This window comes from Rhinoraja longicauda, chromosome 38 (assembly GCF_053455715.1).
Source record: "Rhinoraja longicauda isolate Sanriku21f chromosome 38, sRhiLon1.1, whole genome shotgun sequence".
Taxonomy (NCBI): Eukaryota; Metazoa; Chordata; class Chondrichthyes; order Rajiformes; family Arhynchobatidae; genus Rhinoraja; species Rhinoraja longicauda.
The window spans coordinates 15242280-15258421 of record NC_135990.1 but is presented as its reverse complement, the minus strand read 5'-3'; the positions used below and the strand labels follow the sequence as shown (position 1 = coordinate 15258421).

Sequence of the window (16142 nt, the reverse complement as noted above, 5' to 3'; positions counted from 1 at the left end):
ATACTTGTCAATGGCAATCCAGGGATTGGAAATAGACTGTGACCTGCCTGTGCCTTCGCTGGAATTGGAGAGAAAATCTCAGCTGGTGTATATTTCAAATGTTGACCAGATGTGAACGGTGAAACGGAGATTCCTGGATGCAGAAAGCTCCCGGCGGAGTCGAACAAGAACGGATGTTTTCAAGAGAGAGTTAGATTTAGCTCTTTGGGCTAAAGGAATCAGTGACTGATGTACAAGCACACCCAGGTCTCTTTGCACACCCCCTTCTCCTAATCTAACACCATTCAGATAATAATCTGCCTTCCTGGAGATGTTCCCTCGTCTAAATCGTTATTGTATTGAGACGTGCAGGTTTGTAGGTTAATTGGCTTGGTATCAATGTAAATTGTCCCTAGTGTGAGTGTGGTGGTGGCCCATCTTAGACGATGACAACACGATAGACTTGCACAAAAACCTGTGTGCATGGGAGAGATGAATGTGGGAGGCTGTTGTACACGAGCAACCCACCCTCTCAGGCACGGGATCGGGATTCCAGTGGCGATGTTCACCGTCACAACAGACAATAGGTGCAGGAGGAGGCCATTCGGCCCTTCGAGCCAGCACCGCCATTCAAAGTGATCATGGCTGATCATTCTCAATCAGTGCCCCGTTCCTGCCTTCTCCCCATACCCCCTGACTCCACTATCCTTAAGAGCTCTATCTAGCTCTCTCTTGAATGCATTCAGAGAATTGGCCTCCACTGCCTTCTGAGGCAGAGAATTCCACAGATTCACAACTCTCTGACTGAAAATGTTTTTCCTCATCTCCGTTCTAAATGGCCTACCCCTTATTCTTAAACTGTGGCCCCTTGTTCTGGACTCCCCCAACATTGGGAACATGTTTCCTGCCTCTAACGTGTCCAACCCCGTAATAATCTTATACGTTTCGATAAGATCTCCTCTCATCCTTCTAAATGCCAGTGTATACAAGCCTAGTCGCTCCAGTCTTTCAACATATGATAGTCCCGCCATTCCGGGAATTAACCTAGTAAACCTACGCTGCACGCCCTCAATAGCAAGAATATCCTTCCTCAAATCTGGAGACCAAAACTGCATACAGTACTCCAGGTGCAGTCTCACTAGGGCCCTGTACAACTGCAGAAGGACCTCTTTGCTCCTATACTCAACTCCTCTTGTTATGAAGGCCAACATTCCATTGGCTTTCTTCACTGCCTGCTGTACCTGCATGCTTCCTTTCAGTGACTGATGCACTAGGACACCCAGATCTCGTTGTACGTCCCCTTTTCCTAACTTGACACCATTCAGATAATACTCTGCCTTCCTATTCTTACCACCAAAGTGGATAACCTCACACTTATCCACATTAAACTGCATCTGCCATGCATCCGCCCACTCACACAACCTGTCCAAGTCACCCTGCAACCTCATAGCATCTTCCTCACAGTTCACACTACCACCCAGCTTTGTATCATCTGCAATTTATCACATTTTTCCAACAGCACAGCAACTGGAACTGCACATAATTCTCCAAGTGCAGCCTAACCAGTCATTTTCACAAATGTAACATGACCCCCCAACTTTTATACCCGTCCTCTCATCTATGGAAGGGAAAAGTGCCACATACCTTCTTCACAACCTTGTTGACCTGTGTCGCCACCTTCAGGGAACAATGCCCTTGTTCCCTCTGGTCTTGCTGTACAATGACAGACCCCAGGGGCTTGCTTTTCACTTTGTGTGTCCTGCTGAGCTTTAACTTCCAAAAATGCACAACATTTTGCACTTGTCTCAGCTAAACTCCACCAGTCAGAACCTTGCACACCTCCTCAGTTGATCCAGATCCTGTTGAAACCATAGACAGCATTCTTCACTGTTCACTCTACCGAATTTTGGTTCATCTACAAAACAGCTAATCATGCCACCTGTATTCTTTTCTGAACCATTAATATACACGATGAACAATTAGAGGCCCAGTACTGATCCCTGCAGCACACCACTGGTCACAAGTCTCCAATCTGTAAAGCGACCATCCTCGCTCGCCCCCACCATCTCCTACCACCAAGCAAATGTATCCAATTTGCTCTCTTGCCCTGAATCCCATGTATTTTAACATTCTGGACCAGCCTTCCATGTGGGGCCTTGTCAAAGGTCTTGCTAAAGCAAATGTAGGCAATATCTACTGATGTCTATCAGTCTGAAGAAAGGTCTCGACCAGAAAAACTTAACCCATTCCTTCTCTCCTGAGATGCTGCCTGACACGCTGAGTTACTCCAGCATTTTGTGTCTACCTTCAATGTGAACCAGCATCTGCAGTTATTTTCCTACACATCTACCGCCCTCCCCTCGGTAACCCTCATGGTGACCTCCTGGAAAAGGTCAATCAATTTTTTGAAATTAAAGCCATGTCAGTCTTTGCCTTTATAAATTCAAATGAATGCTTTCCTTCAAAACCCCCTCGAGTATCTCACCCACCACTAATATGAGGCTCACCAGTCTGTAGTTCCCCGATTGGGTAGGAAGGAACTGCAGGGGAAATGTCTAGGAAGGAACTGGAGATGCTGGTTTAAACCAGGCATCTACTTATTGCCTGAGTAAACATTCCTGGACACAATGATGAATTCTGCCTCATCAGATTCCTCAGCACAATGGCAGGACTATAAACATTAGGCAAATTATTACAATCCTATTGCTCCTCCAGGTATTTTCGATCTCCCTACATATTTGTCCCCCTAATTCTCGCTGACTATTGGAGAGCCTATAGTACAATCCCACCAAAGCGATCACCCCCTTCTTATTTCTGGGTTCCATCCACAAAGCCTTGATAGAGGTTGTCCCGTAGGCTGTCCTCTCCAGTACTAGAACATAGAACATAGGTGCAGGAGGAGGCCATTTGGCCCTGACGGATACCCGTAAAAGGGACCACATCACCCCGATTCTGGCCTCTCTCCACTGGCTCCCAGTACGGTACAGAATCAATTTCAAGCTCCTATTCACATACAAAGCCCTAAACGGGCTTGCCCCCCACCCCATATCAAAAATCTTCTAACCCACCACTCTATCTCCAGGTCCCTCAGGTCGGCCGACTTGGGGCTACTGACTATCCCGCGGTCTGGGCTTAAGCTCAGGGGTGACCGCGCTTTTGCGGTTGCAGCTCCTAGACTGTGGAACAGCATCCCTCTCCCCATCAGAACTGCCCCCTCCATCGACTCCTTTAAGTCCAGGCTCAAAACCTATTTCTACTCCCTAGCGTTTGAGGCCCTCTGAGGGGGCGCTGTGAACTGTTTATGTATGTGCTGTTATGTTTGTGTGCCATTATATGTTCGTTTCTTAGTACCTGAACTGATGTACAGCACTTTGGTCAACGTGGGTTGTTTTTAAATGTGCTGTTCAAATAAAACTGGCTTGGCTTGACTTGAGCACCGCCATTCATTGTGATCATGGCTGATCATCTACAATCAGTAACCCGTGCCTGCTTTCTCCCCATATCCCTTGATTCCACTAGCCCCTAGAGCTCTATCTAACTCTCTTTTAAATTCATCCATTGATTTGGCCTCCACTGCCCTCTGTGGCAGAGAATTCCACAAATTCACAATTCTCTGGGTGAATTTTTTTTTCTCATCTCAGTTTTAAATGGCCTCCCCTTTATTCTGAGACTGTGGCCCCTGGATCTGGACTCCCCCAACATTGGGAACATTTTTCCTGCATCTAGCTTGTCCAATCCTTTTATAATTTAATACGTTTCTATAAATCCCCTCTTATCACCGTAATCAAATTTGTACGTCCATCTTACAAGTAAGATTTTCATTGTACCTGCCTGTAATTGAGAGATTATTAGGAGACAGTGCAAGGGATTTGTTTCTGTCAGATTTGGAGAAACAGAATAAATAGGCCTGTATATTGACAACTAATAGCTGTATTCAGAACTTTATTTATAGAAAAATACTGTACAAAATTTCAATCAAATTCTTAATATATACACAGTTCAATACCCGGATGGAGACAGCTTTTATTAATATCACAAAAAAACTCCCTGCTCCATTTAATGACTTTGAATCTATCTATTCTAACATTTGTCAAACTTTTAATATTTTCACAGGATTTAAAATATTGTACACATCAGTTCTACAATTGTCACGTTATATAGTTTATCAATGTTAAACACATATATAATTAACAAATATTGAAATTTATTCCAAATTTCAGGTTAATTTAGAACTCTAAACTGCTAATTTAAAAAAATACGTGTCTAGGTTAATATTAAATGAAAGGCAGCAGCAAGACTGGATGGGCTCGATGTGATCCTGGGTAATGGTCATTTACTGGTGTGGTCATAATGCTCTAACGACTGAAGTAAAGGTTAAAGCTATTCTTGGATTCTTGGATATTCCGATATTGCAGTCTGCCATCACAAATGTTTCTGTTGATGAAACCTGGGAGAGGAATATTTTGTGCAAATAGTTTAGACAGGCTGAGATGAACACCTGGCAAAGGAGATTTTTTCCAATGGAAACAAATGGCAAGTGGTGGCAAACATAGCTGGCCCGCTGGAAGGGACGTGCTCACCGCCTGACTCTTATAGAGACGTATACAATTATAAAAGGACTGGACATGCTAGATGCAGGAAAAATGTTCCCAATGTTGGGGGAGCCCAGAACCAGGGGGCCACAGTCTTAGAATAAAGGGGAGGCCATTTAAAACTGAGGTGAGAAGGAACTTTTTCACCCAGAGAGTTGTGAATTTGTGGAATTCTCTGCCACAGAGGGCAGTGGAGGCCAAATCACTGGATGAATTTAAGAGAGAGTTAGATAGAGCTCTAGGGGCTAGTGGAATCAAGGGATCTGGGGAGAAGGTAGGCACGGGTTACTGATTGTGGATGAACAACCTTGATCACAATGAATGGCGGTGCTGGCTTGAAGGTCCGAATGGCCTCCTCCTGCACCTATTTTCTATGTTTCTATGTTTCTATGACTCCAGTGTGCCATTCACAACACTGGCCATGTGCACAGAAGTTGGGGGAAACAGCGTTAGATATGATTATTGAAAAAATGCTATCCTCAAAACAGTAACTCTGAGACATTATCAGAGACATTGACTTGGTGGATAACCCGACCATGGGAAAAAAATACTGGTTATCAAAAACAAGAAGGCGCAGTTTTACAGGTGAGAGGTAGATGATTTAACAGGGATTTTAAGGCTAAACTTTACACAGAGATGGCGTGATATCTGGAACACACAGCCAGAGGAGGTGGTGGAATTAAATACAGTTACCTTGTCTCAACTACTTTTAGATAGGCACTTGTACAGGGAAGGCATAGACCTAATGCAGGCAAATGGAATCGTTGTAGACAGGCAACAAAGTTGGCATGGACAGAATGGGCCAAAGGATTCTGTGCTGTGCAACTCCATTCTACCTGAACGCTAAGATCAGGTTGATCACTCTATGAAGCCAGCATTGGCCAATGTTGTTGTCAACACTGAGTTGAGTTCATGTAACACATGTCGTAGTTTAGGAATAAAAAATTGCAGATGCTGGTTTAAATCAAAGGTAGACACAAAATGCTGGAGTAACTCAGCGGGTCAGTCAGCATCTCAGGAGAGAAGGAATGGGTGGCGTTTCGGGTCGAGACCCATCTTCAGTCTGAAGAAGGGTCTCGACCCGAAATGTCACCCATTCCTTCTCTTCTGAGATGCTGCCTGACCGGCTGAGTTACTCCAGCTTTTTGTGTCTACATGTCGTAGTTTAATGGACTCCTTCCCGATATTTTCGCTTGGAATCCAGGGCAAAATGGGGTTTTGGGAATGCGAAAGGGATTGATCCATGGACTTCCCAATAATCCTAAATGTCAAACCAGCTATTCAAGTTCCATCCCAATGAAATCAAGAATAGTCAACTCTACCCACAATCTATTTCGTCCTTTACCCAGCATTTTAATTTGACATCAGTATTTCCACATCCTCTCCAAGTAAAATATTGTTTTATGCAAAAAGAAACTCCAGCATTCGGATCGAATGATGGTTCGGGAATGTGAAAGTCATTCACGGACAATTTACACAGAGCATCAGGTGCACAGAAACTTGGAGCTGAACACTTAAAATGTCCTCTGCTTTGAGAAAGTTCACAGCTGTCTTTACTTGGTTCTTGCCTCTGGAAAATTAATGAATTGCTAAAACACAGCTTTAACTACTAATTGATTTTGCAGGACAAAACCTTCTAGAGCAAGTAGGGACTGGTACATTATGTAATTAATAGAAGGTATCACAAAAAGCTGGAGTAACTCAGCGGGTCAGGCAGCATCTCAGGAGAGAAGGAATGGGTGACGTTTCGGGTCGAGACCATTCTTCGATTTCTTTAAGACCCATTCTGGCTGTTAGTTTATTGCAAATATATTCATTGTCATTTTCTACAAATTCCTGTCTCGACTGGTGGCAGAATCTGGGACCAGAGGTCATAGCCTCAGAATTAAATGGCGCCCTTTTAGAAAGGAGGTGAGAAGGAACTTCTTTAGTCAGAGGGTAGTTAATCTGTGGAACTCATTGCCACAGAAGGCTGTGGAGGCCAAGTCAGTGGATTTTTTAAGGCAGAGATAGACAAATTGTTGATGCGAATGGGTTGTGTCAAGGGTTGTGGGAAGAAGGCAGGAAAATGGGATTAGGAGGCAGAGGTCAGCCATGATTGAATGGCGGAGTAGATTAGAATAGCCTAATTCTACTCCTACAACTTGTGAACTGGTGACTCATCATTATGGTTTGAAATTGTGTGTTGGAGAGGTGAGGGGTTTAGATTGTGCATGCCTTGCACATTTCTGTTGTGTTGTGTGTGTTTGAGAATGAGAAAGCCGTTTTCAGTTTGGGTACATTTTCGGTGAATGTGACTGTGCCATTACTGCCGTGAGAACCTCCATTGCCACGTTAAAACAGCCAACGATACACAAACTGCATGGAGAGGCAGTGATAATCCACAGCATAGATCACCAGTTTTCTGTGTCACAGTGGAGAATCTAATGCATAACACAGGGTTTCATTAAAACAGAAAGATCAGGCAAAACTGACTGTTCTCGTGGCACACTGACAGCAGGTATAATGTCGGTATATATACAGCAGGTATAACTACCTGATATAATCACTCTGGAGAAAGTTACCTTGTTAGTGCTCCTCCATGTCCAAACCCTCTCACATCAATGATTCAGAAACAGATGAGCTCAGTGACAGTGTGTGTGTGGCAACTAGTTTATTTAGATCTTCCTACACACACCCTCAGCCCTGAGCTGAACAACCAAGGCATCTTAGGTAGACACAAAATGCTGGAGTAACTCACTGGGTCAAGCAGCATCTCGAGAGAGGAATGGGTGACATTTTGGGTTGAGACCCTTCTTCAGACCAAGGCATCTTACGATCTGCTGCATTTGCAACTTGAAGACAAAATTTCATCGACATTATCCATAGGATGTGTCTTTTTAACAATGACAATGTTTGAGACCTTAACTGGATAATGTCTAGGCTTATGGAAGACCCAACTGCCTCCATGGCTGAGACTCCACACTGAAGTCCAGCTCCTTCCAAGCTGCCATTTCTCTTGATATCTTTGTTCGTGTTGTGCGTAAGTCACACGGTTGGTATTTATTGTCCATTCCTTAATGATATAAACTGTGGAGGTAGTTAAGTCAATCACATTCCGAATCCAATCTGATGGAGGAACGCAGCAAGTCAGGCAGCATTTGTGGAGGGAAATGGGCAGCTGGTGTTTTGGATGGGACCATTCATCCAGACGTAGATGAATTCCAAATGAAGGTACCCGACCTGAAATGTCAACCAAAGATACTAGAGGACCAAGATGGACCACTCCATCGAAATCGCCTATACTGAAGTATAGTATGCAAAGAAGCGTAACGTCCGCCATTTTAGTAAGCAAAACCCACCGTTCGCTCTGCCTCTCGCAGTGTAATCAGTGTTTTGGGAGAACAGTACGTGTGATGATACCATTAAAATGCAGAATATATCTCATCTATCAATTCACAGATTTTTGTCATTTTTCTTTTTAAATGTTTCTGCAAGTTTCTGCCTACTAAAATGGCGCCGTGACGTACTACGGTTTTTAGGGTCGAGTGGTCTATCTTGCACTGCTCTATTAACTTTGATGTCGACTGCCCCTTTCTCTCGAGAGATGCTGCCTGACACGCCGAGCTCCTCCAGCAGCTTGTTATTGATTCAAGATTCCAGCATCTGCAGCCTATGGTCCCCACGTCAATCATTGGAGTCACAAACAGGGCAGCACATACTGACGTCAATGATGGCAGACTTCTTTCCCTGAATAATCAGCGAAGATGGGGTTTTTTTTTAAAGCTATTCATCCAAGATTTTTAACTAATGATTTATTGAATTAAATGTCTTGTAAATCACCTTTCTGCTGTGGTACGATTTGAATCCATGTCTGTGGGTCAATCATCTAACGTTCTGGCTGGTGGTCTATTTATTACACTAACATCCCCACCAGGAGGTTTAAAACCTTACAACTTGCTTGACTGAGCATTGTTCCCTTGGTCTGCACCCTACACTTCACAAGTCTTGCCTTCTCCTCGCATCATGTCCTCTTGCCACCTCACTTTCCGTTGTCAGTCTTTGGACCACTGCCTTCTCATTCTTCTCCTTGGCTCCTGTTGGCTGTGCTCCCGACTGACTTCAGGGTATTGTAACCAACGTTAAGATCCTCGTCCTTCCTGAGGATCTACACCATCTTCCACCAGCATCTTTTTCAAAATCTTTAACATTCTCTTGATCTCACTCCATAAGCTTCATCTTTGTGACCTCCACTCCCCCAACATCCCTGGAGCCCTCTAACATAAGATTTGGGGTGGCACGGTGGCGCAGCGGTAGAGTTGCTGCCTTACAGCGAATGCAGCGCCGGAGACCCGGGTTCCATCCCGACTACGGGCGCTGTTTGTACGTTCTCCCCATTCGTACGTTCTCCCCGTGACCTGCGTGGGTTTTCCCAGAGATCTTCGGTTTCCTCCCACACTCCAAAGACGTGCAGGTTTGTATTAATTGGCTTGGTAAATGTAAAAATTGTCCCTAGTGGGTGTAGGATAGTGTTAGTGAGCGGGGATCGCTGGGCGGCATGGACCCGGTGGGCTGAAAGGGCCTGTTTCCACGCTGTATGTCTAAAACTAAACTCCTCAGCTCTCCCCCTCTGTGCATTTGGAAGTTGTTTCATCCATGACATTCCCCACTATATTCCTCCTGCCACCATCAATAGAATCCTCCTCATCACCCAAGCCAATTACCTCCACACACTTTTCTACAAATACCAGTTCTGTTTTTTTGTACTGGAAAGGGGTTTTGTGGTTGTAATAGAGTATCCACACCATTTTTGAGTGATGCTCCTGTGATACAACCTTTGCTGCATGAAAGGCTTTTTGTGGTTGTAATAGAGTATCCACACTTAATTAAAAACCTGGGAATGAAGGGCAAGTACAATTTTCACTACCTCCTTTCCACAGCTGCACAGTAATCTCACAAAACCCCAGAATGCACTTTAACATCACCATCTCCTGCAGCCAAGGGCAACTTGCATTGCATTAATATGCCAATTAGTATCTTTGACCAAGATCGATTTTATTTTACTTATTCATGAGATGGGGATGTCGGCATTTCCTGTCCATTCCTGCCTGTTCCTGAACTGGGAATCAGTTAAGACTTGCACATAGGATGGGTCTGGTAAGTAGGCTTTTGTGGTTTCATGATCAGTGTTACTGAGATTCACGTTTTACTCCAGTCTTAGTTAATTACTTGAATTTACTTTGCTCACCTGCCGTGGTGCGAGTCAGGCTCGAGGCTCTTGGTTCAGTAGCTCAGGCCTGCACACTATCCAGCTGTGATCCACAAAAAGTGTTGATCACGAAGAGTTACCAGGAGTGCCATCAGAAGCAAAAGTCATCAATTAGCACACGATTCCACTCAGGCTGGGACATGTCTTTGCAGCAGGATTTTAGTTTAGTTTAGAGATACAGTGAGTCCGCACCGACCAGCGATCCCTGCACAGTCAGAGTTGTAAATCTGTGGAATTCTCTGCCTCAGAAGGCAGTGGAGGCCAATTCTCTGAATGCATCCAAGAGAGAGTTAGATAGAGCCAGGGGGTATGGGGAGAAGGCAGGAACGGGGTACTGATTGAGAATTTACTTTGAGCCATGATCATCTCAGCCATGATCACATTGAATGGCGATGCTGGCTTGAAGGGCCGAATGGCCTACTCCTGCACCTATTGTCTATTAATGCTATCCCATACACACTAGGGACAATTTACATTTATACCAAGCTAATTTACTACAAACCTGCATGTCTTTGGAGTGTGGGAGGAAACCAAAGATCTCGGAGAAAACCCATACGTCACAGGGAGAACGTACAAACTCTGTGCAGACAGCACCCGAGGTCAGGATTGAACCCGGGTCTCTGGCGCTGCAAGCACTGTAAGGCAGCAACTCTACCGCTGCGCCACCTTTCTTTCCTAATGTTTAGATCCAACACCATCCCTGAAGAATGAATCTGTCGCTGCTTTTTATCACATTACAACCACTTACAACCATTACAACCAGCCACTTCACATTAATTAACTGTAACACATTTTGCAACTTGGTAGAAGGTGCTAAACATGCAAGTGTTTTCTCACTTCCCTCCCTGAAGTCAAGGTATGATTGCCTTAAGGGTCAAAATCCCCACGTCCCCTTTCAAATGCCGGTGTAAAAGCAATCCTGCCATCCTCAATATTGACTTGTTTGTGATCACGATCAGCTAATTCAAAACGGGACAGAATTAAATCTTTTAATATTAAGATTCAGCTGCATCAATTTAAATGGTTACCACAAGCACTAATCTCAACTTCTATTTAGAATGCGGGCCAATTCAAATTACTGCTTCCACCTCTCACCCCACTTTGCTGTTTTCAATTCCATCCCTTCTCCCATCTCACCTGCCTCTGTCTCCCATCTCTACCTTCCTCCTCTCCCACCTGCCTGTCTCCCATCTCTCCCACCTGTCTCTGTCTCCCATCTCTACCCTTCTCCTCTCTCACCTGCCTCTGTCTCCCATCTCTACCTTCCTCCTCTCCCACCTGCCTGTCTCCCATCTCTCCCACCTGTCTCTGTCTCCCATCTCTACCTTCCTCCTCTCCCACCTGTCTCTGTCTCCCATCTCTACCTTCCTCCTCTCCCACCTGCCTCTGTCTCCCATCTCTACCCTCCTCCTCTCCCACCTGTCTCTGTCTCCCATCTCTACCTTCCTCCTCTCCCACCTGTCTCTGTCTCCCATCTCTACCTTCCTCCTCTCCCACCTACCTCTGTCTCCCATCTCTACCCTCCTCCTCTCCCACCTGCCTCTGTCTCCCATCTCTCCCCTCCTCTTCCTCTATCTCCCACCTCCCCTTCCCCAACCCGGCTCCATCTACTTCATGGCTCCTCGGCCCACCGATGACTGACTGAGTCTCACCAGTCCCCTCTCTTCATACTGCCCATCTTCCCTCTTCGCAATCAGTCCTGATGCAGGGTTCTGATCTAGACATTTGACAATCCCCTTTCCCTCCACAGATGCTGCTTGTCCCACTGAACTCTTCCAGTAGTTTGTGTTTTATGCTCTGGATTCCAGCATCTGGAGTCTCGTATCTCCAAATCAGTGCCGTGCTGAATATTCTGTTGAAATGAAACCTTTTCCAGATTTCTAAGCAGCTGATTTTTTTAAAACTTCTTTACTATAATTCAGCTGTGGTGGGATCCCACCACAATGTTTAATTTGCCAAATATAATGTCTAGCAAAGAAACGTGGAATGCTGGAGTAACTCAGTGGGTCAGGCAGCATCTCTGGGGAGAAGGAATGGGTGACGTTTCGGGTCGAGGCCCTTCTTCGGACTTAAGGGTGAGGACTGTTCCAGATGCTACGGTCAGGCAAACGCCTCCGCTGTCACGCTGTAAAAACGGAGAGGATGAGACGGAGTTTCTTCCCACAGGCCATCAGGACTATTAACTATTTAACTGTTATATCTCTATAACTATTATATCTCCAGGGACTATTTTTTTCTTTTCTGTATTAACTTTCTACCTAGGTGCTAGAAGGTGCTACCTTCTAGCATCTTCTACCAAGTTGCAAAATGTGTTACAGTTAATTAATGTGAATATGCTGTAATTGTAATTATTTTTGTGCACATTCCGCAGGCATTGCCACTTTCATTTCACTGCACATCGTGTATGTGTATGTGACAAATAAACTTGACTTGACTTGACTTGGAATTTTGCCTGAATTATAACATCGACTTACAGAGTATGAAGGTCCACACAACAATTTTCATTCTTTACTGTTATGCTCAGTGCTGCATTCTTATTGAATAATTAACAATATCTGTACACTTCATGGACACTTCATCTAACTTGCTGGGGTGCGTGGAAACAATGAACTCCTTTTGGTGACACAAGAGACTGCAGATACTGGAATGCTGAGCGAAAAGCAAAGTGCCTGAGGAAGTTCAGCACTTTCCCCAAGTTTCTCGGGCACTCTGCTCTTAACTCCTTTTGTCAAGCAATTATGAAAAGCCTATTTACTTAATTTAGTACTTTAACATACATCTAATGGATGCCATCTATAAGATTTGGGTGGTGGGATGAAGATATTATTATCCCAAGAGGAGTGTTTTCAATGAAACATGGCAGGAACGACAGTTTGCTGTTTGAGGCATCAGATGTGACTATTTTGCAGGCTTCGACAGTGATTGAAATCCTGAGCTAACAGCAGATTACCTCAGGTCCACCAACGACTTTCCAGCAACTAGTGGTTTGGCACCTCATTTAATCCAGACCAAATGACGAAGGCGCACTTGAAATCCACCCTGGAAGTCCTCCCCTGCAGATGTGGTGCTTAGGCCGCGTGAGGCGGCCGATCTCTACCTCATTGGGGCGTGTGCGCCGATCGGCGGCTTGAATCTGCCCCCTGCTCTGGAACTCTGGCCCAGCCGGAGCCAGCAGGCCGACGTTTGAGGCCGATGTATCTCGGCCCCTCGGCGGCCTAAGCAGAACGTTCCGGTACCTGTGGACTACTCTCTCAGAGGCCGTGACCTCTGTTGGTCTGTCAACACGGATAATCCAGAGAGCCTCTGGAACCAAGGGTGAAGGAAAATCGGTGGTGGATCTGTACATATTTATCAACGAGGATGACTCATAACTTTATGCAGACCTCAACCCATTAGCCTGGAACAGTTTCCAAGCATGCAAGATCGTAAAACACTGTGAACGGGCCAGTCTGCTGACATTATTAGTTCAACTGACTTTAAACAGACTTAACACACACCTTATTATGTTGTGCCAAAAAAAAACTGATCGTTTCACCGAGATTGTTTTAATTTAAAAAATCTAAAGCTACGGTTATATAAAAATAAACGTTAGTTGAAACCGGACATTGTGACCCCAGCATTTTGTTGCCTGTCTCTCACCAATGTCCTCTGCTAATGTTGCGATCCACACTCAGAGCCTCGGTCTGTGGTTTATTCTGCCTCAGCATGCAAGGAAAGTTTGCATGTGGCTACCCAGCAGCAGGATAGAGCTCTAGGGGCGAGCGGAATCAAGGGATATGGGGAGAAGGCAGGCATGGGTTACTGATTGTGGATGATCAGCCGTGATCACAATGAATGGCGGTGCTGGCTCGACGGGCTGAATGGCCTCCTCCTGCACCTGTTTTCTATGAGTTCTATGACTCACCCACAAGCAAATACCACCGCTGTTACAGTAGGACCTGCACATTTAACAGAGCCTTACACAATCTACAGTTTCTCCCATTCCTTTAACTCTTTCCCTCCCTCTGCCCCAGCCCTGTTTGGTCCTGGCCATGTGTTCGATGCCACACAGACCCCCCAGAGTGGCATTCTTGAGATGAGGAGCGTTTACCCAGGCACTGAGCCGCCCCTCACAGCTCCCTGGCCTGAGTGTGGGATCAATCACAAGAACGGTATTTCAACAAGTCCAGACTTCAAAAAGTTTGCCTAAACAGAAACAAATATTTTTTTACGATGAATTATACTTAAAAATGTATTGCACATTTTTCTTTTCCAAGTGCCTGATTAAAGAAAGCATCACCCTTTGCAACACAGCCTCTCATAACCAAACCGATCTGTACACTTAAAAGTGGTTTTGGCCATTGACTGGGCCCCACCCACTAACAGGCAGCTGTAGCTTTGGTGTGGGACCAGGCCTATTGATCCAAGCACAGTAGTTAAAACCCTCGGGCTTGCTCTCTTTAATGCCACACCTCCACATATCTCTTTATGACGTGCTGCTGTGTCTCCTCGGCCTGGATACTCTTCTTTTGATACCATTGTCTTCATTGTCACTTTCATACGCTCTCTGCAACCAAAAGAACAACATCATTGTTGGCTCCGTCCTGGGGGGGGGGGAGTTGGATTCACGGGAGATGGTCTTGGAGGGGAGGATGCTCCTCAAACTGCGGAGCATCCTGGACAATACAGCTAGGGGTTGCCAACTTTCTCACTCCCAAATAAGGGACAAACGGTGACGTCACCGCACCGCGCCCCACGTGACCTCACCCAGCCAGCGGCCACGTGCTCCCCCTCCACCAATGGTGGCCGCCCGGGCCGTGAGGCGGGTCGCTACGCAACCTCTGTTAGGCAGCGCCCGGGCCCCCGGGCCTACAGTGTCCGGGCCTACTGCGGCCCCCGGGCCTACAGTGTCCGGGCCTACAGCGGCCCCTGGGCCTACACTGTCCGGGCCTTCAGCAGCCCCTGGGTCTACAGTGTCCGGGCCTACACTCCGGGCCTAGAGCGGCTCCTGGGCCTACAGTGTTCAGGCCTACAGCGGCCCCCAGGCCTACAGTGTCCGGGCCTACAGCGGCCCCCGGGCCTACAGTGTCCAGGCCTACAGTGCCCCCCGGGCCTAATACGGGACAAGGGTGGGCCGGTACGGGACAAACCAATTTAGCCCAATATACGGGATGTCCCGGCTAATACGGGACTGTTGGCAACCCTAAATACAGCTCACCCCCTCCATGACACACTGGTCAACCTGGGGAGCACCTTCACCAACAGACTGGTTCCACCAAGATGCAGGACAGAAAGCCACAGGAGATCCTTCTTCCCTGTGGCTATCAATCTGTACAACTCCTCCCCCTTCTGTCGTGGGGTAGACTGAGACCGACCCCCCTCCCAAATCTTTGCACATCCCCAATCCTGGACTTTCCACATCACTTTAATTTCATGTTTTATGTGTCTTGTGTTTTATATGACTTGTAGGCAGATTCATTTCGCTCCTGGGATAAATAAAGTTCTATAGTTTCGTTTCATTATAGGGGACTGCAGATGCTGGAAGCTTGAGTACAAATACAAACTGCTGGTGGAACTCAGCGGATCAGACAGCATCTGCAGAGGGTGATGGTCAGAAGACGCTTTTTCAGACGGATGGGGTAGGGGGGAACAAGCTCAGAGGTGAGGAGGGGAAGAGGTGGGGGAAAGGCTGGCGACTGGTCGCTCGAGCAGGTGAGGAGGGGTTGATCTCCAATGAGTCAAGTGAGCGAAAGAAGGGTGGAGAGATGGCTGGAGGTCAGGTGGAGAAGAGAAAAGTGTGCAAAAGGTGGAATCTGATGTTTATTTTTGCTACTGTAAACTAAAAACACTAAAGGTGTATGTTACATTGTTTAATAGAGTGTCATTGCACCAGTGCCAATAGAAGTGGCCGCTTGTCATTTTTAATGACCACCCATGGCGAAACTAGCAATGATGTCTGATTACAGTGGGGAGGTTGCATGGAAGCAGTTTTTTTCTCCGCCCTGACTGTTTTCTTGTAGAAGACAGCATATTTTTCTACACGTTTTATGTGGTTCTCAGGTCGAAAGCACATTATGACCATTTTGGGCGGCATAATACAAATAATGTTGCCCAATTCATCAATAGTGTGATGGAAACACACGTTATGATTCTGCAATAACATGTGTTTCCATAATCTTAATTAGACACATACGCGATCGATGAATTAGAGAATGCTATTTGTATTGTGCGAGCTAAATTGGTTGTCAAGTTCAAAGTTCAAAATCACTGTATTTGTCCCTGTGGGGCAATTTACAAAGGCATGTAGAGTAGTACAAAAACTATTGGGGTGGGGGAGATTAGCA

The 16142-nt window shown here is 45.8% G+C and overlaps 1 protein-coding gene across 2 annotated transcripts in view; it reads right to left on the bottom strand.

Moving 5' to 3' along the window:
* Window positions 1-16142, bottom strand: part of LOC144610808 (death-associated protein kinase 2-like) — a 196271-nt gene that overhangs the window by 22772 nt on the left and 157357 nt on the right. The window contains exon 12 of one of the 2 annotated variants that reach the window (XM_078429727.1): window positions 14271-14365. In XM_078429727.1, the coding sequence (XP_078285853.1) occupies window positions 14285-14365 (81 nt within the window). In that variant the 3' untranslated portion in view covers window positions 14271-14284. Of the gene's footprint in view, window positions 1-11427; window positions 14366-16142 lie in introns of those variants that run through there. The other variant, XM_078429726.1, reaches the window with a different exon arrangement.